At 34.4% G+C, this 21,342-nt stretch overlaps 2 protein-coding genes across 5 annotated transcripts; one reads left to right on the top strand and one right to left on the bottom strand.

Moving 5' to 3' along the window:
• Positions 1-4,874: 4,874 nt before the first annotated feature.
• Positions 4,875-8,651, bottom strand: LOC114406758 (FT-interacting protein 3). Of its 4 annotated transcripts, none has more exons than XM_028369561.1 (2): positions 8,379-8,651; positions 4,875-7,536 (listed from the first exon to the last, which is right to left on the bottom strand). In XM_028369561.1, exon 2 carries the CDS (start codon positions 7,480-7,482, stop codon positions 5,155-5,157), a length of 2,328 nt encoding a protein of 775 aa, XP_028225362.1. In that variant the 5' UTR covers positions 7,483-7,536; positions 8,379-8,651; the 3' UTR covers positions 4,875-5,154. The 4 variants fall into 4 exon arrangements, with proteins under 4 accessions (XP_028225362.1, XP_028225361.1, XP_028225360.1 ...); XM_028369560.1 differs by having other exon boundaries at positions 4,875-7,547; XM_028369559.1 differs by having other exon boundaries at positions 4,875-7,592.
• Positions 8,652-13,251: 4,600 nt separating this feature from the next.
• On the top strand, positions 13,252-21,173 carry LOC114406759 (TBCC domain-containing protein 1-like). The gene is made up of 9 exons (XM_028369562.1): positions 13,252-13,771; positions 14,078-14,218; positions 15,603-15,986; positions 17,013-17,117; positions 18,719-18,859; positions 19,726-19,929; positions 20,124-20,216; positions 20,318-20,429; positions 20,754-21,173. Exons 1-9 carry the CDS (start codon positions 13,295-13,297, stop codon positions 20,795-20,797), a joined length of 1,701 nt encoding a protein of 566 aa, XP_028225363.1. The 5' UTR covers positions 13,252-13,294; the 3' UTR covers positions 20,798-21,173.
• The last annotated feature ends 169 nt before the right edge of the window (positions 21,174-21,342 follow it).

Raw genomic sequence — 21,342 nt, forward strand, 5'->3', positions numbered from 1 at the left:
AAGATAATCCTAAAAACTGAATCTTTTATGATTAGTTTAGTTTGGGTCTCAAATAAAATAAAACAATTAACCAAACTAATTCGAATTAATTTAATTTGTTTAGTTTAAATGATGAAATTCAAATAATCAATCTAATTTGATGACCATTTATTTGTATTTTTTATAAATACTAATTTTGAGAGAGAAAAATGAATGTTTCTATAATTATGCAGATTTTTGTATGAAAAAATCAAAAAGTTATTTGATACTCGTTAATGTATCAACTATGATCGGTTACTCTTTCAGGAAAAAAAATAAAGAGGATGGGGTTCTCGTATTTGTTGTTCATCTTCTTTTCTCACTCTTCGACTCTTTCCACTACCAATGAGTGGGCCTTTAAGGAAAAGCAGAAACAAGGTCAACAAAAGCCCAGGTAGCAAGTGGGTTCTAACCCATATACCGTAGAGAGTTGCTATTGGCCCCAACTCCATTTGCTATTGACTTCTACAAATGTGAGAAAAGACATTTGTATCCCTTCCTCTTCCCCTTTACCTTCTTCTTGCCCCATCCAACCCAACACCACTGCACCAACACCGCGCACCACCACCTCTGTCTAGATCTGAACCAATGACCCAATGTTGCCGCAACAACATCCTAACAGTGGCGCACGTCGCTCTTGACCACCACGTCACTGCAACATCGAGTCTCTACAGCACCACAAGACCCCTTGGCCTAACCATCATTGCAACACCCGCAACCCCTTGTCCCTGCACCTCCGTCTGCGCCGTTGCTTGTTCTCACCGCCACTAAACACCTTTGATCTGCATCAATCTAGACCCATCGACTTAGATTTTCACCACCACCACCAAATCTATCCTCAAAGTTTAGAAGAAGAAGAAGAGTGAAATGGAAACATAGTTTCATTTTTGGGTAAAAAAAATAAACAATAAAATAACAATTTTGCTGTTTATTTGTTTTGCCCCCTACAAAAAGTAACAAAAACACGATTTCATTGTATAGTGTACAATGAAATCGTATTTTTGTTATCTCTTTTTTTATTCCTTAAAAAAATAATCAAAACACAATTCTATTGTACAATTATATAACGAAATCATGTTTTCGTTATTTTTTTTTTACACCCCCTCCATAAACAAAGGAAATACGAGTCCGTCGTATAACTCTACAACATAACCATGTTTATGTGAAAAGTATATTTTTGGAGGAAAAAAATGATATCAGCCCTTAGTAGAGTCAATAACAAAAGGAGTTGGAGCCAATAGCAACTTCATGTACGCTAACCAAAGATCCAGAGTCCACTTATAAGGCTATAAGTATTCTAGCTCTTCGTGGGCCACCTGGAAGGCTCAAATATTAGAACTTGTAATTGAATACTATTAGAGTAAAAAACCACTTTATACCATCAGTATATTGACTATTTTCTCATTCCTTATGTTACAAGTTACAAATTGAATTATGCTTTTACTATTAGATTCATTTAGGAAAAAATAAGTTATAATTTTACAGTTTAGTACATATTACATATATTTACCATAATTTAAATAATTAATTTTCAAATGAATTACTATTAACCTTTTACTTTCTTAAAGAAAATATCTATTGTTTTCAATAATATATATATATATATATCGGTATAACATAATACGTTCCATCGGATGCGGAGATTTTTTTTGTATCTACATTTATAGTTTTTTAATCACTCAAAAATTCATATTTTATATCTCTAATAAGACAAACTCCAATTCGTATCTCTTTTTATATACTTTTGTTTGTTTATATTTCTTATAATGTGTTTGGATAGAACAATTCAACGAGAGAGGAGGGTTATTTTTTTAAGGAATTTAAAAAGATTCATGATAAAATAGCTTGTTTGAATAGAATATTTGAAAGGAAATTTAATTTTTGGTACTTTTATGAATCATTTTGATTGACTAAAAAAGTGAGATTTCAAATTCTCTAAAAAAATATAGAATTTGAAATTCTTTTTTCGAAGATGTTCACTCTAACTCACATTCTTGTTCGCGACTCTTTCTTGCCCAACACTTGTAACTATCGATGACCCAAGTTTTTACGGCCGACATCGACATAAGTTGTTTTTCACTGACGTTGACCGAGGTTTTTTCAGTTAGAATTTTTTTGTATGATGTCAACCAAAGTTATTTTTTGTCGATATCGACTAAGATTTTTTTAAGATGATGTCGGTTAGGGTTATGTTCTCACTGACGTTAGTCATAAGATTTTTTTGCTGACATTGGCCAATGATTTTTTTTTTTGCTGTTATCATTCAGGTTTTTTCAGTTGATGTTAACCAATGATTTTTTTAGCCAACGTTGGCTAGATTTTTTCTACTGACATCAGTCATGACTAACTTTTGAATAGACACCTGCTAAAGTTTTTCAGCCGACGTCAGTTAGGTTTTTTCAGCCAACATCAATCAACGCTATTTTTTAGCCAACATCAGCCATCTAGGTTTTGTCGATGTTAGCTAGGGTGTTTTGGCTGATATCAACTAGATTTTCTTAGCCAACATTGACTAGGATTTTTTTTGCTGACATCGACTAGGATTTCCTGGTTGACATTAGCTAGAGCTATTTCTTAGCCACATTAACTAGGTTTTTTGGTTAATGTTGACTAGAGTTTTTTCTAGTAATACCAACTAGGTATTTTTGACCGACATCGGACATGACTATTTTTAATTGACATCAACTAGGTTCTTATAGTCGACATCCACTAGAGTTTTTTCGGTCAACATCGATCAGAGCTATTTTTTAACCAACATCAGTCAAGGCTATTTTATAGCCGATGTTGGGTAGAGTTTTTTGTCCGACATTGGTCAAGGCTATTTTTTAGCCAACTTCGACTAGGGATTTTTCGGCCAACGTTGACCAATGATGTTTTTCGGCCAACATTAGGTAGGTTCTATTAGTCGGCATCGACCAAGCTATTTTTTAGCCGATATTGGATAGATTTTTTTGTCAACTCCTGCTAGAATTTTTTAGGTCAATGTTGACTAAAAATAGCCTTGGTCAATGTCGTTCGAAAAGATCCTAGTCGGGGTCAGCTAAACAAACCCTAGCCGACGTTGGTTAAAAAAACCTAGCCAACATTGGCTAAAAATAGACTCAACCAACATTAATCGAAAAATAGTTCCGACTGACGTCAACTGACAAATATTCTCGGCATACCTGGATAAAAAAACCTATTTGATGTCGATCGAAAAATAGATTTGGTTGATGTCGGTTTAAAAACATCACTGGTTATGGTCAGACAAAACAACCCTAGTTAAAATTATCAATATTTTATATTTTTAAATTATTAAAAATTGAAAAATATTTTTTTATTAATATTTCAAAATTAGATTGTGTTTGTTTTCTATAAAGTTTAATATTAAAATTTCTTCTATTTAAAATATAAAATTAAAATTTTGCATATGAAGAAAATTTGAATTGTCCTATCCAAACAAAGAATTTAAAATTAAAGAAATTTGAATTGATTTATCCAAACAAAGCATTTGAAAAATGAAAAAAAATTAAAATTAAAGTAATTCAAATTCTAGACATTTCAAATTTCCTGAAATCTTGAAATTTCTGATCCAAATACAAGGTTATTGTATTTATTCAGATCAACGAATCACATGTACAAAAAATAAATAAATACATTTATATTAAATAAAAAATATACATATCTTATTTATATAAACTAAAACAAATAGGTGAATCGCTTTAATAAAATGCAAAACAAATAGATGAATCAAAGCTCATTTATATATTTTAATAAAATTATTATTTTTTCATATATAACCATATTTATTCACATAGCAGATCTTTCTATATACAATAAAAAATTATACTTTAAAAAAAGATGCATAAACAGTTTAGACTATGTTCGAAAAAAACTAATTGAACGCTAAAAATAGAAAATTGAAAAATTAACTTATTAAATTAGAAATGTTCGATAAAATCAATTGTTAAAGTAGTTAAAATTATAAAATAATAAAAAATAATAATACCATAATTTATTTTAAAATATATCATAAAAATTAATAAATATATCAAGGATAAAAATAAAAAAATATAAAAACTAAAAACTACTAAATTTTTTTTCACCAACTAGTGAAAAAAAACTAGAAAGTAACTAAATTGTTTTTTCCAACATAGCTTAAGTAAAATAAATTCAACAATCAAGTTTTCAATCCTATTTACATTCATTAAAAAAAGAATCTTTTTTACACTCAAAAGCTAACCTGTTATTCTATTATCGGCAGCACTTTTTGTAATTTGTACCCGATAAAAATCAATGCAAACATTTGGCCAGAAATAATAATAGTAGTATAAAAACAACAACCAATTATTGGGGAAGCATTCCTTTCTGTCCCACTGCTGGAATTATTGTCCACTGAAGTATAATAAATACAGCCGTAAATAAACTAGGTTGCATTATATTCATATCGGCATAGCAAAATGAACAATGCATATATTATAGTATGCAGCTTCTTTATTTTATTGTCACGGTCCAGAGACATCGATACCCACATGTATTCAACTATCAAGTTTTATTACAAAATCAACTATTATATGCAGCTTCTTTATTTTCATGTCAGGAACACACATGCGTTCATCTATCAATCTTTGTACAAAATAGCAATATTATTGTAAGAAAATTGCAGGGGTCCAAGTCATAATAGACAATAGAAAATAAAGAGAAAACCGTAGAACAAGTAAGGTATCTACTATCTATCAATAAACAAATGAAACTAACAATAGTACGGGTTGTGCGCACCAGAAAATAAAAGGTACGTATATTCTTCCCCTTTTATGAATCAGCAACTTCAAAAAGCTTAGTGGAGGGGGAGGAGAAAAGGGGAAGGGAAACAGAAAAAATCAGAATTCAGTAATCACTTAAGCTCAATATCAATAGCCATTGTTGGGGGGTAAAGTTCAAACTCCCATTGAGAAACTTTACTACATCTAATTAAAGATGAAATTGATTAAAACATAACTTAATTTCAACTCACAGCCTACAAAATTACAAATTTAACCATGAAGTTCAAAACAGAAAATCCTATGACATAATGAAAATGCAAATCCACAAAATCTGGTGCTGAACAATGAAAGCAAAGCAAGCTGCTCCTTTTGTAGTTTGTGCACTATCCATGACTCAAAGCATGCAATCAGTTCTTGCAGGCAGCCTCCTGAAGAAATTCAGAGGCACCGAAGGAAGCTTGTGGCGGAACCTCGGGTGTCTCAACACATAGATTCCAGTGAAAAGTGCGACAATTTGGAAAGGAGTGACATAGAGTACAATGGCAGCAACCAGACAGAAAATCACAAAGAGGGCAGTGGCTCTTGGATCTCTCCAGCTGAGCAAAGACTGCAGCCTCTCCCCTTGAGTGGCCAAATCACCAACCACAGTCTGTATCCTCCCAGCAATGCTTCTAAGTCGGTCGTATCGCATCCTCACGATGTCTGAAGGCCTGGTGGTTGGGAATGTGTCAAACTCTTCATCCAGTTCATCAGGATGCGCAGAATCTGCATGGGAGAGGCGAGTGTCCATGTGAGGTGGGTGCCTTGGCCTCCATCTGTAGTACCAAACTCCGATCAAGAAGAGGTAAAGGAAGATTGTTGGTAAGATAAGCTCAGGGTACATGACCAATATTATGAACAGGATATGGATCAGAACTGTTGTGATTGGATTTTTCCAGTTGCAAATCTGGTCAAACCATTTTCCTACAGCAATTAATCCACCCAAAACTCCCATAATCCTGAAAAAGTTCGCCTTGCTTCTTCTCATACTCCACATGTGGGAACCCACATCTAGCATATATTCCACTATCTCCTTTCTCAGCGGTGGCTCGGCACGACTCAGTCTCATTGAAACAATCTGAGTAGCTTGATGCCTCAGATTATCAAGCTGGCTGACAGTTAGTGGGTGAATATAATGCATCTTTGGCAACAAAGGTAGTGAATACATGTGCATCATATTAAGCAAAGAAGAACAAGTAAACCTAACAGCCAAGTGGATTTCACCCATTTTCTTCACACCATTTGGATGAAGAACTAGAAGTGGATAGGAATGTGTATAGACACGGTCAGTCTCGAGGGTAGAAAGACGAATTCTTACCTTCCCAATTTTGGAATCTTTTGCCCCTCCAGGCTTATCACCACCATGCAAATGACAGTTATCAAATACACCAATTGTAATGACAGTGCAAGGATCAAAAACCTCCCAAGTATACTGTTCATTCCACCGGGGTGCAAAGCTATCAATGATTGTCCTTGTTCGCACCCATTTCTGCCCATATTTTGCTACACAATAAGCATCAGTAGTCCCCTTACCATCTTTTGTTTTCATTGGCATCAAACCCTGAGCATTCAATATACCCAATTCAAGAACTCCAATACTGGACTTCCACAGCTGCTTCGCAGTTGGACGAAGATCACTGCTGTAGTGAGTTGATTCGTCCAAAACATGATAACCGCCTTCCAGACAGATCCTCATATGAATCTTGCTTGAAAACTTGATTTCCTTCTTCTTTTCCCCTTCCATAATAACAATGTACTTTTCAATATTATACCACTTAGTATTCACAGGCTTTTGATCCAGTCTCCGATCCACCATCTGCAAAGGAATTGCACACTTCCCCAGCGACTCCTCTTTGTTAGGTGCAACTCTGTCTTCCACACTCAGAGTCAGAGGCTCTTCAAACGGCTCAGCAGCCACAAACATCAAATCCTCATTCCACATTGGATTGATAGTCCTGCTCTGAGAGATTCTAGTCCTCAAGGTCTGATTTCCCAGAGCAGCCTTCACAAAAACTTCAGGGTATCTACCCTTATCACTTGGCTGCAAGTCTTGCGCCTCTATTATATTAACCCTCAAATACCAAAGCTTAGGAGATAGATATACCTTTGATCTAATGTTTGCAAGAGCATCAGTCCCGCTAACGGTTGCAGCATCCGAGTGCCACGCTTCGGGAAACGCCTCATCAGCTTGTGTACCCATCCAAACAGCCAGCATTAGCTCCCCCTTCGCCTTGTCACCCTTTCTGTCCTCCAGCCTATACCACTGCGGTGCCAAGGGACTGTCCGGTGGAACACGCTTTGGGATCTCATTGAGGTCAAATAAGACACGACCAATGAAGTCATCTTTCACGACATCCTTGTCCTTCACAGTGACCTCCAGTATGGAAGCCTGAATGCGGTCTTTGGAGAAAGCGAAAACCTGGTTCCATTCGGGATTAGACTTCTTCTCGAAGTGCCGAGTGGTGCCTTTGTAGTTCCCCAGCTTGACTTCAGTATAAGGGTCACAACTGCCAGTGACATCCTTTGCAGGTAAGTCCTTAGCTTTCACAACCCTCACATAGAGATACTGCATTTGCTCGACTAGGTCATAAGTGCTAGTGAGCTTGTCGCCAGAGACTTTTCCCCCTCCAAGGTGGGGTTTGGTCTCCTTCAACAGAAAATCTTCTGGTGGAGGCCTCTGCATCTTCTCGCTTCAAAGAATCAAAAGACCCTTTTTTTTTCTTCCAAATAATGGAAGCTGTTGCACAACTATTTCAAATGGTCAATGTTCCACCGTAGGAAGAAACAGTTGTGCTTTAAAAGAAATTAAAAAAAAAAAAAGCACAACGGTTCAGGAGCCTAAACAACAGAAAAAACACAGTCAAATAGCCGTTACAGGGTAGCAAATCGAGCCACCTAAATATTCGGGAAACTTCAAAACACACAAAAAACCATAGAAGATGATAAGGAAACTCAGAGATAATAAATTAATGCATAAATAAACAAGGATGCAAGCATAGATCTATGGTCACACCAAGAGTGTGCAAGCTTAAAAGTCTAGATCCGATTGTGTTCGGTAAAAGCACAAAATCACAAGACGTAAAAACAATCTGAACCTAGAATGTTAAAGGTAGCAGCCGATAGAATGTAGCATGAGATTAGGGAGATACCCACTTCAAAGTTTCATACTTTCTGCATTCTAAGACCCTGCAAACTAGTGTTCACTTATTTTCAGGAAACAAACATCACCCTCGGTTTACTTTTTACTTCGCTTGTTTCAGCACTTTCTTTTATTATACCACCTAACCCACCCACAGAAATTTTAACAGAAGAAAAAAAAAATAGGAAAACACCTACACACTGATTATAAGCAGGTTCATGTTCTTCACATTTCAACAGATTTTCCCAGATTTTTATTTAAAAAAAAACATTTTTTACCAAATGGGTGCTGAAAAAAAAAACAAATAGAATTTTAAAAAATTGAGAAATTTCAGTACCACCCAGATCATGAAGGAGAAGAAGAGAGAGAGAGACAGAGAGATAGAGAGATAAAGGAAGAGGCTTTTAGGTTTAAGAAGTATAATGCTGAGATGTATTTACCTTGGGAAAGAAAAGGGTTTCTTCTGAAATGAAATGGGGATGGTTTTGTTTGTTTGTTGATTTGAAGAAAAAGCAGAAGCTGCAATGGAGGAGATAAGGGTGAGAGTGAAGAGAGAAAAAGAAAGGGGGAGGAGAGGAAGGAGAGGGTGCTTTTTGTGTTTTGGTATTTCTTTTTCCTTTTCTTTCTTTGTTGGTGTTGGTGGTGTGGGGCTAGGATCTAATGAATCTATGCAAAATATACAGAGAAGGTGCCCCTTTGCTTTTTTGCACAGTGCTGGCTGGACCTCTGTTGCTGTACAGGGAGGTGGAGTGGCGGTGGACCCGCCTCACACGTGTGAAGGACTTCGGTCGGTACTCACACGTGTGTGCCTCACTCGATCATAAACATATCCATCCATAATTTAAATTCTATTAACACTTTTTTGAAGGTATATACTATATACTAGTCTCTAACACTTAATATACACTCATTTGGAAATTTATTTTTCTTATTCTCTGAATTAGGAGAAAGAGAGGCAGCATATGTCTCTACATATTATTTATAAAATAACAAGCTTAGTTATATATTTTATCATTTAATTATTCTGCATATTTTATTACTTAAGTTTTTTCACATTATACTATGTTTTTATTTTGTTCGTATTTTTATCTATTCCTTAAATGAGTAATAGTGTGTTGATGAATGTGGCACAAAAAAAGAGTTTTAAAAAAAGTAAATAAGAGAACGTAAAAATGTGTTATAATTAAATGTTTATATTATTTTTCTAATTTTTAAAAATACATTTCAGACAAAAATAATTTAATTAATAGAAAAAAACTCAATCATTTTAAACTATTCTTTTTCATTTTATCTATATACTTAGTTTTTTTAGTTGCCTATATCTTTCACATACTTTCTTTTATCTTTATTTAAATTATTTATCACATATTTAAAATATAGTTAATATAATAATATTTATTATAATTTTTAATTGCATAAAGACATTTATTCTGTATAATTCACGTAAGAAAAAACTACTCATAAGTATATAAAAACTAATAAATGTGTGTAAAACTCGAGGACGCTACATGAGTTACTGTCAAACATAACTTACTTTGCAATAAATTCTTCTTGGTATTATTTATGGCTCATAAATAAGTTTCTCTTTTATTTTTTGGAAAAAGGTGAAAACACTGACTTGACCTAGTTTAGTCCATCTGCATTGTTGGATTCTTAAAGTGAAAAGTGAATGGGGGAAGGATAAGGATGGAATTTCAGCCTCACACTTTTGGACTATTATTTATTGATGATGCTGGCAAATTTGGTAAGCTATGCACTTCTATTATATTTATTGACTGAATGAACATCACACATGGCTCCCTGTGTGACCCACTAATGATACTTTTCTTTTAAGTAATCTATAGCGATTGAACAAATTGAGTAGGGAAGTTTGTTCACCATTTATTTGTGCATTATTTCCGAATTGGTTATGGGTTTTATTATTGTTGATTCAAAATTGGCGAAATGCAGAAACCTATAGAGAATGACACAAGCAGTCAAATTTGTCATGTGCATTTATCAAAAGATCTATTGTTTACACTACATTAGTATTAGTATTTTAACCTATGCGTATACACTTCGATTATTCTACTCCACATTGTATTTATTCTATTATCATGAATGAATCTATGAGTTTACCCTTCTAAAAAAAACTTATGCAAATTCACGAAAAAAAAAATCTTTTTATATACAATTATTTAATTATACTAATTATTAAAATCACTTAATCAAATTAAATAACATTAATTTTTAGTTTTGGAGTGTAGAAAAATTAATTTGACTTAAATTTGAAAATAATAGTATTATTATAACAATATTTTAAAGAAAATAGAAATTATTAGAACTTAAAATGAAATAAAATTTAACTTAAATTTGAAAATATAATATCATGCTTATAACAACAAAATTAATCAAATTAAATTTAAATAATATTATTTGTCATAAGATCATTTGGCAAATTCAACCTGCTTTATCATCCTTATTCACTGCTAACCATTTTTGTGTTTTTGTAAATAATATTAAAATCTCCCTGTAAAAAATATTAAAATCTCTGTTGATTTGTATTTAATTATCCTCATGTTACAATCTAATTTGTAGGATGGATTTTGATTTTGATAACTACGAGGGTTTGGAACAATTTATTTACAATATATCAGTTTTAATTTTCTCAATATATTGGTTTTAATATGTTTATTATATTCGAGACCCTTTTAGTTTCATCTTCTAATTACATTTTTTTAGTTTCTTAAATTTGTAGAACTTTGTTTTTAGTTTACAAAATGAATTTGAGGGACCGAAAATAATAAATTTTTAATCCTTTAAAATAAAATTGAAACACTAAAAACAGCACTCTGAAAATTTAAAGAACAAAAAAATAGATTTATAATTGGAAGACCAAAACTAAAAATATTTCATTTTAAAAAATTAACAACACATCTAATTATTTAGATTTATCTTGTGTTATTAAGGACTTCTCTTCCTTGTGGGTAGAGAAGTGTTTGTTGAGTTTTTTTTTTAAAAAAAATATGTTTATAATTTAGACATTCTAAACTTATATATACTTTTTTTTATTAATAATTTGAAGATTGAAACTCTCATTCTTCTCACTTTATCAATTAATTAATTTATTTTTATATTTGTTTTTATCTTCCCTTGTTACATACATAATAATCTCCACGAACATAATGATCTCTATAACCTGCAAGGAGAAACTTCCAACCATAGTGGGACTTGACTTTGGAATATTAAAGTTCCTTAAAATATCAAAATTCTTTTTTAGCCAGCGTGTTGCATTGTTTATACAGATTTTCTACATGCCCTCAACTTGGTCACTCATCCTCAGCCTAACGGCTAACACTCACATTATTGCAGCTTTTTGTCAATTCATTAGAAACCTTTTGGCATAGGATTGGAATGTAACTTTGAAACATACCTCGAGAAACATACCTTTTAGGCTGTGAATTCTATTTTCAGTCTCTTTTTTAGCTTGTCGCATAAGATTCACTTCTAATTCTCACAATAAAGAAAAAATTACTCTCTATAAATTTAAATTATTATGTATTTGATCCATATTTTTAGAGGATGGACGCGAATCCAAACACACTATTTATATAATGCCAGAATTAAAATGAAATGAAAGAGAATATAAATTGCACCCCAAAAATCAAAATAGTCTTTTTCACTCAATAATCATGCATTCACGTTTTTTTTTGGGCTTCACTAAGTGTGTTGCTGACTACAGAGTATGAAATATAAGCAATGATTTTCAACTATTTGGAGCGTGTATTCCTGTTTTTCATGCTTTACACACCACATAATGCATTTTACATTTTTTTTATATAAACAAATGTTAATTATTACTTTGATAATTTTTATTAATGAAAGAATTCAAATTCATGACTTTTTTTTTCTTTTGACTATTAAATCAATCTTATAATCTTAAAATACATTTTAGATGAGGAGGTTGAGGCAAGTTTTTACTCTGTCATTTTTTGAAGTACACATTATTTTTTTCTTGACTCATGCTCTTCAATTTCCTTCTCTTTTGTTAATTATGCTCCGTCCTTTTATTTTGCTTTTCGTAAAATAACTGAAGCCCCATTGGGTTAAAGTAAAAAGCTGATACGGTGCAGTGCTATTGAGCATTCTGCTGGAGAAAACTGAAGAGATTGAATATGCAACCGACACAAGCTCATGCAATTATTTTCCACTGTTAGATTAACATTCAGCATAAAGTGGTTATTTTTATCTCAGATTCATAATATGCAGTGAAAGTGATTTTTGCTAATTATTCCTAACTTCAGTGATTGACTGTTGGCTGTGTTTTCAGATTGCACACTTCAAGATGTGTGTTCTTAATCTTACCTGTGACCATGGAATGGATTGTTTCCAAATTCTACTCCGTGACTATTCTATGTACCTATTTTTCAGGTGTATTATTAGCATTTCTTTGGGTTGATTTGTCACTTCCAGTTGCTATCAAATTCAAAGGACTACAATAACATCATTTCTTTTTCTTTTCCTCAATCATTGGTTACTGCCCCCAAAAGCTCGTGTTTATTGTAATTTCAGAATCTATGTGGAATTTTAAAGTAAAGTCCAATTTGTTTGGGATGTGGAAGGAGATTCTTATAAAATTAGTTTTTATAAAAATATGAAAATGTTTAAAATTAGTTTTTATAAAAATTTTAGTATATTTTTTTAAAATTGAAATGTATTATTATTTTTTAAATATAGGTTCGGATTAATCTAAACCTATAAAGATAATTTTTTACATTAGTTATGTGATATTTTTTATATCAATTATATATATAACTAATATAAAAAAAAATAATACACATGCGATTGGACTTATTCTCAGCCAGATAATATCACACTTCATTTTTGAGGATGAAAATCTACTGAAATTTTGAAAGGACAAAATTTGAACATTTATATATTTTATGAAGACAAAAAAACATATTATTTTTAGGAAAAATATAAATTATATTAAACCCAAAATAATACAACAATAAATCAGACATACCCAGAAAATGAAACATAAGGCTAAATTATTACATCAACTAAGAATCTTATTATATGAATTGTTATATAAATTTTATGTTGTATGAATACTACTAGTATCTATTGATGATGCCTTCAAGTACAAATACATTAATCTGATGTCTGATCTCTGATCTCAAGAGTTAAAAGGCAAAGCATAAACCAAATTGGTAACTGTTCCAAAACCAATAAGAAAACGCCACGTACCCACACACCCATGCGGTGAACCACACCAGAACGCACCCCGCATCTCTCTATTCTCCCTCTACTTGCCCCCGATTCAAAGATTTGCTACTCTCTCTCTCTCTCGCATGATTTCTTTCTCTGCGTTGCCATGACGGAACCAACGGAGCCATGCACGTCATCTTCCTTGGCAAGGGACCCAACCACCGTGATCCACCCAAGGCGCGAGCCCTTCGAGCACGGCCTCTTGCCGATCCCGCGCCTCATCTTCTCCGACCCGGCGCAAACCCTAATTCCGTTGAAGCAGAAGCTTCTCGAGTCTTCCTCCAACCAGCGAGTCGACTCAGCGGCAATCTCCGAGTCACTTCAGATCTCCATTGAGCAAGCCAGGCTCGTCCTCGATACTCTTGCCTCGGTTCTGCACTCCGACGCCGAACCTCTCGTCGCCGCCAAGCTCGGAGAAATCGATTCCGTCGGCGTCGACGTCCATGATCTGGTTTTGTTCCTCTACATTCAATCCTACAAGAGGCTCCTCCCGCGCACGCACAAGGACTCCGCCGCCGTCGCCGATGTCTGGCCTTCCACCTCCGCCTTCGACGGCTACTTGTCCGCACTCTCGCCGCTTCAGGTGAATTCTCCGTTTTCCTTCGATCCTTCTATTATCTTTGATGCAAGTCGATGTGTTGTTTAACGCTATTCGGCACGGAGATGCTGTTCGGGACCAATACATTGTTTAATTCCTATAATCTTGGATCAATTTTATTACTTTCAAATTCAAACCCTTGGATTAGTTTTTTGAGCTGGTGTTCGTTGCTTTTTTCGTTCGTTATGATTCTTTTTTCGATTTCTGTATTAAATTGCTGGCAAGTTCGTTTTGAGCGATTCTGCTGATTTGATACAAAAGATGTTAGTTCTGATGTTGAATGCTATCCAGCTTGTGCGCAGCAACAGCCGAAGGGGTATGCCATCGCAGGTTGATGAAGAGGCGCATCAGCTGTCGTATCTGCAAAAACATTTAGCTAACATTGTATCTCTTGTAGCACAGCCTGTGGAGGGAGAAGGCGAAGAATCTCTGGTTTGTTAATTTACTGTATGCTGTCTATGGGTTGTTGCTGATTACTTGGTTTATAGCTGCAATTTAATATGCTGTCTATGTGTGTGCACGATATTTTTGGGATCCATTCCTGCAATTTGTATGCTGTTTTGGCGTTGTCCCATGCAAACCAGGCAGAGAGATCTTGAATGCCATAGAAAGTAGTTTTGCATCATTTGTTGTATGCGTTTTATGTGTGCAAGTGTTGCTTAGCTCCTGCAAAATGATGTTGTTTATTTATTACTTGATCATATTACTTTATTGTTTGCTCATTGCTATCAATTTTGTCTGAAGTCCAAACTTGATACTTTGTGCATACACTGAAGACATCAGCTGTTAAGAATTTTGTAGCAGATAGGTACCATGGTGCTCAAAATTGCAATTCAGCATGTAGGATTGCTTAATCCTACAATGTTTCTGGCCCTAGTTGATCCCGATTAGGCCATGAATTGTAATCTTGCAGAATCGGTCTGGATTGCCGATGAAGATCATGGAAACATTGGATTGTGCATTTCAAGTGAGCGGGGATGTTCATGGGTTTGCGGGTTGGGTTTCACGGCCCAATTACAAAATTCTGTTCTGGCACTTAAATACAAGAAATCTAGCCGCTTGCCCTCTCTAAATCCCAAAACTTTATCTCTCGCTTCCTGCTTTCGCTCTCTAAGTCTCTGCTTCAACCTCTCGTTCTTCTCTGCTTTGAGTCTCTGAATCTCTTGCTTCTCTTCTCTTCTCTTCCACAGAACTTTTGTAATTTTTGAGGTGAGGGATAAAAACAGGCAAGCTGGTTGTTGGCCACTTCAGCATTTCTTTGTCCTTGTTTGGTATTGGTACAACTTTGATTTTTATTTGATTTGGATGTCAGCCATCTACTCTTTGGTGTTAATGCCAACTTTTATTGATGTTAAATTGTTAATGCTTGTCCCCTCACTTCTGTACACTAATTAGTTAATTAATGCTTCCTGTATTTGCATTTGGCTATGCATATAACCTTATATGTTTGGCTGTCTTTAGTAATTAGTTATCATAATGAATGGATATGCTAGAGCCTAGAGTTACAGTAAGATTTACTTTATTTTACTTGTTGAGGCATCACATATCTCATAGTTTAACATACTACCGCCTTTTCATTGGGGCATGATATATTGTTTTAGGAAGTTGTGGATTCCTAGTTTTCTTCCTTGGTGAAATCGACTTTGTAACCTAAAATCATATGGTTTGTTACAGCAAGGAAAAATTAAGGAATTTTTTAACTTTTTTAATTTGTCTTTGATTAAATGTTCCATTGCAGCAATTTATTTTCTATTGAATCTAATTTTTTGTTTTTCTTTTAGTTAGTTGTCCTATTATTGTTTTTCTTAATTGACAGGTTTTAACCATGGATAGATTTGAGCACCTTGGGTTTCTAATTCAGTTTGGTGATAAGGGATCTGAAGGAAATTCTTTTAGTCAATCTTCTCCCTTTTTTGCAAACTCAGACCCTGATATGCCTGCTGTTCCTGTTCCTGCTGCTCAAGTTCATGATTGGCTTCTACAGAATATAGCTGCTGCTTTGGAATATATTTCTGAACGAACTTCTTCTAAGGAGAATGGCCCAGCTAGTGCCTCTGATCAGGATGTTGCTATGACTGATGCATGCACTACCTCAGTTAACAAGGTCTCAACAAGTACTAGAAGTGCAAGTTTCATTGAAGGGATCTCCAAATCGTCATATGTGAAGCATGCATCTGACATTAAAGGTTCCTCTGTTAAGGTTTGTTTCTTACACTTCTTTCCTGGAAATAACAAAATTCTTTCACTCTTTCCTCGATCTATCTTTTCCCTCCTCCTCTCTGTACTCTACTTTGAACCAGAGGCTACTCTGGTACCTAATATAGTATCAGTCAGTGTTGGCCATCGTTGCTTCCTTGCATAAATCTAGTTGTTAATATGCAATTATGCATGAAAGATTTGTACCTTGTATTCTTGTTTTTGCATTGTTATAACATTAGAAATACTGACATGCTGTATATAAAGTGCTGTATTATTAGTTACAATTGAATTTTGACAAATGAATTTTTCAACATCCGTTCAAGTTTCAAACTTATTTAAGCAAGACAGATTTTAGGTCAAACATGCCTACACTTGGAAGCTTTAAAGTGAGGAATATTTTATTATCAATTATCTGTTCTCCTGGATGTTATTCAAGTAAGGACTTTAGAGCTTGAATTAAGGTGGAATGCATATATAACCAATGTCTTCATATTGGTATTGGTTATGTGTTAGGCATATTCGAAAAGATGATATAAAATAAAGCCAACCGATCAGTTTGTATTACTATTGATTTAGTTTGGTTTTCCATGATGAGTTAGTTTTTGAGCATCCCTACTTATGGCTTAGGCTTTTTGAATAATTAGTTCCTTTGAAAAAGATGTCAGGCTAGCCAATATTTAAATTTGGCAAATGCTAACTAGTGTCCTTAGGGAATTGGTTAAGGAACTAAAAGGAGAAAGGTTTTTATTGGGATGCACAAAATTGTGTTGCCCATGACTTTTTTTATGCTCTCTTATGATCTCCACAGTAAATACTCTCCTTTTAGTTTCTTAACCAATGCCCTAAGGGCACTGGTTAGCAAGACCCTTAAATTTTAAAGTTGTTTGAGTTCTTAAGCACTAAATATTTTTTTTCTTCTCTCAATCTTCATTTTATGCATCTTACTTCACGTGTTTGGAAATTGAGAGGTCACTTGAGATTACTGTTGATATATTATGCTAATAAAAGTTCTGTTTGATCATTACAGGTTCTAAATTGCCATGAGTCTGCCATATACATCTTAGCACCTTTGAGATATGCAACTGTCTATGGATGTTCAGATGCAACAGTAGTTATTGGAGCAGTTGGCAAGGTAATAACTAGTTGCTTTATGTCCTGCTTTTGAAAAGAGCATAATGAGTCTATACAAGTATAAGGAACAATTATCAAATTTGTTTTCATTATTGTTAAATGGTGGCCATGGTGGCTCCATGGCAGCAGTGTTATCAATGGCAGAACAAGGCAGAAGGCCAAAATTCCGCCATATAAACATGCCATTGCGGGCCTCCTCTCTTCATAAATTGCCTATGGTGGTTGGTAAAAAAAACCACCATGCCATTCCGCCATGGCAGCTATAGTGCCACCATTTAACAACACTGCATGGCAGTATGTAATATGTTGTGGCTGAAATTTGACAATATGCTATACAAAGGCTATGACATGGCCTTTTGGCATGGCAGGCCATGGTGCCCACAATTGCTCATGGCGCCCAATGCGCTGATGGCAGAAATGACAGAAAACTCACTTACACAGACACATAGAAACGGGTTCAACTGACCCAACACATTTTCATGGTATAACAAACCCATGACCAAAAATCATGTGAAACACTAAAGCACTTCAGCCATCCAGCAGTGTGTTTTGTCACTCCCATTTTCTGGCTTTCCTCTTCCATCTATGGAAGCAGTGACAAACATTTCTGGCCAGTAGCAACCCATTTTCCAGTGACTTATCTCCGTCTCTCTGTTCTTGGTTTTCTCGTCCATTTCTGGCTATCATCTCCGTGACCTATCTTTTTATTGGTTTTCAATTGATTCTGGCCCTCCATTTTTAATTGTTACCATTTTTTTTTCTCTAGCTCTAGTGCCACCCCTTCCTGCCCCCATGTAGTCTAGTTCTCTTATTGTCATTTATTTTCTGCCATTTGTTGTTACTTGATATTTTCTTTAAAGTCTATGAACCGTGCTATATTTAATTTATATAACTCTGCAGTTTTTTTTGGTTATTTTGTGCGTTTTTGTGTGTTATAGTCACCACACCTCTGCCATAGACCACAATGTCCTTTGCTGTATTTTTATGGTGGAATTTTGGCTTGTGGCTGTGAACTGCTATCCACCATTAATAACTCTGCTGGAATGTTGGAAACAATATTATTTTGTCATTTTGCATGGTAATGTGACATACAAGGAAGATGATACCGGTATGATAGCTAAGCTGTGGGCTTCAAGTGAATGGAATTTCCTTAGGATTAATTGATTAAAGTTCTTGTAGGTATGGGGAATGAAACTAACTCTTTCTATTAGATAGTCTTACTATTGGATATGAATTCCTGAAGAATACTCAATACTATAACAAAATTGTTTTCTATTAGATAGTCTTACTATTAGATAGTCTTGCTTTTAAATTCCATTATTCAAAAGGGATATATATCTTTTTTAATTTGTGAACAGCTCTTCCAGGTATATGAGATATGGGAGAGATGATGATTATTGCTTTATCCCCACACTTATGCATGTAACAGTAATGTTATTTATTTATTTATAATGATTCATCCTTCTGGACTCGCTATTCTGCATTTTACTACTTTCAAAGATATAAAATTATCTACTCATCATATTATAACTGTTGCTTATCTTGTGTGTATGTGTTCTGTTTACTCTGGGTAAGACTTGGTACATACTTTTTTTCTGACAGGCTGTGAGAGTAGAACACTGCGAACGAGTTCATGTAATCGTAGCCGCAAAGCGTATTTGTATTGCTAATTGTCGTGAATGTGTTTTCTTTTTGGGAGTGAACCAGCAACCTCTTATTCTTGGTGATAACCATAAACTGCAGGTGAGCTTCATTTCGTTGCATGATTTATGAAGTTGGTACTTTGCTCTTCCAGGTTGGCTCTTACATGAGAATGTAACTATGAAATTTTGGAACCATGCTAAGGCCTCATGAAATGCTTCTACAGAAGATTCAAAAAGATTGATTTGCCATATATCTTATACAATTGGACATTTTAGTCGACACCTCTTTATGGATAGAGACTTTAAGGACACCAATATTATGGAAAATATTCAATTTTTTTATACATTTAGAAAAGTCAGCTCAAATATTAAAGTATAATGTATCTCAATATTTTTTTTGAAAGGTGTACTTTTAGCATGTTTATGAATTGTAGTTTATTGGCTAATGAGTGTTTTTCTTGGTTAATGTTATGGATCATACTTTGTAGGTGAACTGATATTTTTTTCCCATTAAATACTAATGTTTGATTATTAAATTTTATAACACAGCATACACATAGTGCATGACTGTGTTACTGATTAGGTATTTGTTATCGATAAGGTGTAGTTAATATAAGTAGAGAAAGAAACTAAAGAGTTAACTACATGATTAAGCTTTAAGTGATGAAATGGATAAACCCTTAAAAGTCATCCATGATTTGGTGCTTTGCAAAAACAATCATTTAAGTTCGTCTTCAAAATCTAGTAACAGATTACTTAACCATTCATTTAGATCACTACAAATATAGTATTTGTTTTATTAGGAAAAAAGATGGTCTGTGGCATCTTAATTTTTGTGATCACATTTTTGCTTCTAGTGATACTAGCTTCTTAGTTCTTACAATGCATGTATTTTTTTTTTTAACAAATGCCACTCTTATCAGCTGGGTTCATGGTTTGAAAACTTTTTCCTCATAATGTCTACAGGTGGCTCCCTATAATACATTTTACTCCCAATTGGAAGAGCATATGAATGAAGTTGGAATTGTGCCCACAGTTAACCGATGGGATGAGCCTCTAGCATTGGGCATGGTTGATCCCCATGATTCATTATCTCATCCAGCGGGTGTCTCTGATGTTCAAGCTGAGTCTGCTACACGTGTGGACCCTGATCAGTTCACTAATTTTGTGGTATGAATGTTTCTTTAACATTGGGTTATATGTAAGATAAAATAGTGGATATATATGTGTGTGCATGCGCATGCACCATTAGATGGTATCTTGTGTGTTTGCTTTGTAAATTTTCAGGGATGAGCAGTGTTCAAGGTTTATTTCCTTCTTTAATTGGTCATATATACTTTTTCTCTGTCCACATTGTCATGCAGATTCCAAATTGGTTTGGAGCAGAGTCCACAGGGGCTACAAAAGGCAACCCATTCATGTTACCAGATGCCTATATGGCATCTCAGCATAAAAATGTATGTGTGTTGTTAATTGATTTGTATATTAATTAATGATTGGATTTCCAAATCTTTTGGTGATCTAACTTTATTTGAATGAAATTGTATCTTCTCTGCAGCAAAAAAATTTAGGGGAGATAAGGCAACTCTTACGAGAAGCACCTTTAGAAGAAAGTCGCAAACGAGAATTGTCATCTGCACTTCATGTCTACTTCAAGGACTGGTTATATGGTAACTATCATTTGTTGTCTTTCAGATCCAATTTATAAGTTAACTTTTCAACAAGTACTTGTAGGAGATGAAAATAAAATGAATAAAGTAAAATGAATGAACTTTTTCCACAAGTTAAAATCAACTTTACATCTCAACTTGTGATGAAGCTAAAATTGATCAAGCTTCTAAAAAAGGGAGAAGTTTCAATCAGCTGAAAGGCAATTGATGAGCAGTATATTATAAAAGGAGAGGATTGGTACAAAGGGGGTTGCTCTAATGAATTGCTATTTTCAAGAGGAAGTTAAGCAGATAATGCTAATATTTAGTTTTCTGTTGTGGCAGCTTCAGGAAACATTCGTCAGCTTTATTGTCTACAAGGCGATTGATCTTTGTCAGACAATGGAATGGCACAGTTAATGGTACAGGAACGAGGTTTCTGGTTTCCTTTTTGTACTTCCTCTTTCAATTCCTCTTGCCAATTCTATTGGCGGCGTAGGTAGCTGAGATCAGAGGACGTGAATTAGAGTAAAACCTATTTATGCCGTGACATCAGCGGTGCACAGAATCAAATGAAAAATACAGTTGCTAATCTGATTGTAATATTTTTTGTTTGTGAAAATAATTACTGTAATATTTTGTTAGCCTAAATTAATGGCTTTTGTGAAAAATTTCAGCTCCCAAGAACTAGTGTAGTGCACTGTATATCTCCCAACTTCGACTTTTTCCATTTAATTAAACTTCCCGGGATTTTCTGTTGGGTTCTCTCGCATTATGAATTCACATCGTATATTAACGCGGCAGATTTACAAGTAATTGGAGAGGTTGGGTTGGAGATATAGCTTTACTACAGTAAATAAATAGACTTAATTTTGCCTCAATGTGCAATAGCTAATATCTGTTTTTCGGAACTTACACGAAGTCATTTTCTTCT

Source organism: Glycine soja, chromosome 3 (assembly GCF_004193775.1).
Source record: "Glycine soja cultivar W05 chromosome 3, ASM419377v2, whole genome shotgun sequence".
Taxonomy (NCBI): Eukaryota; Viridiplantae; Streptophyta; class Magnoliopsida; order Fabales; family Fabaceae; genus Glycine; species Glycine soja.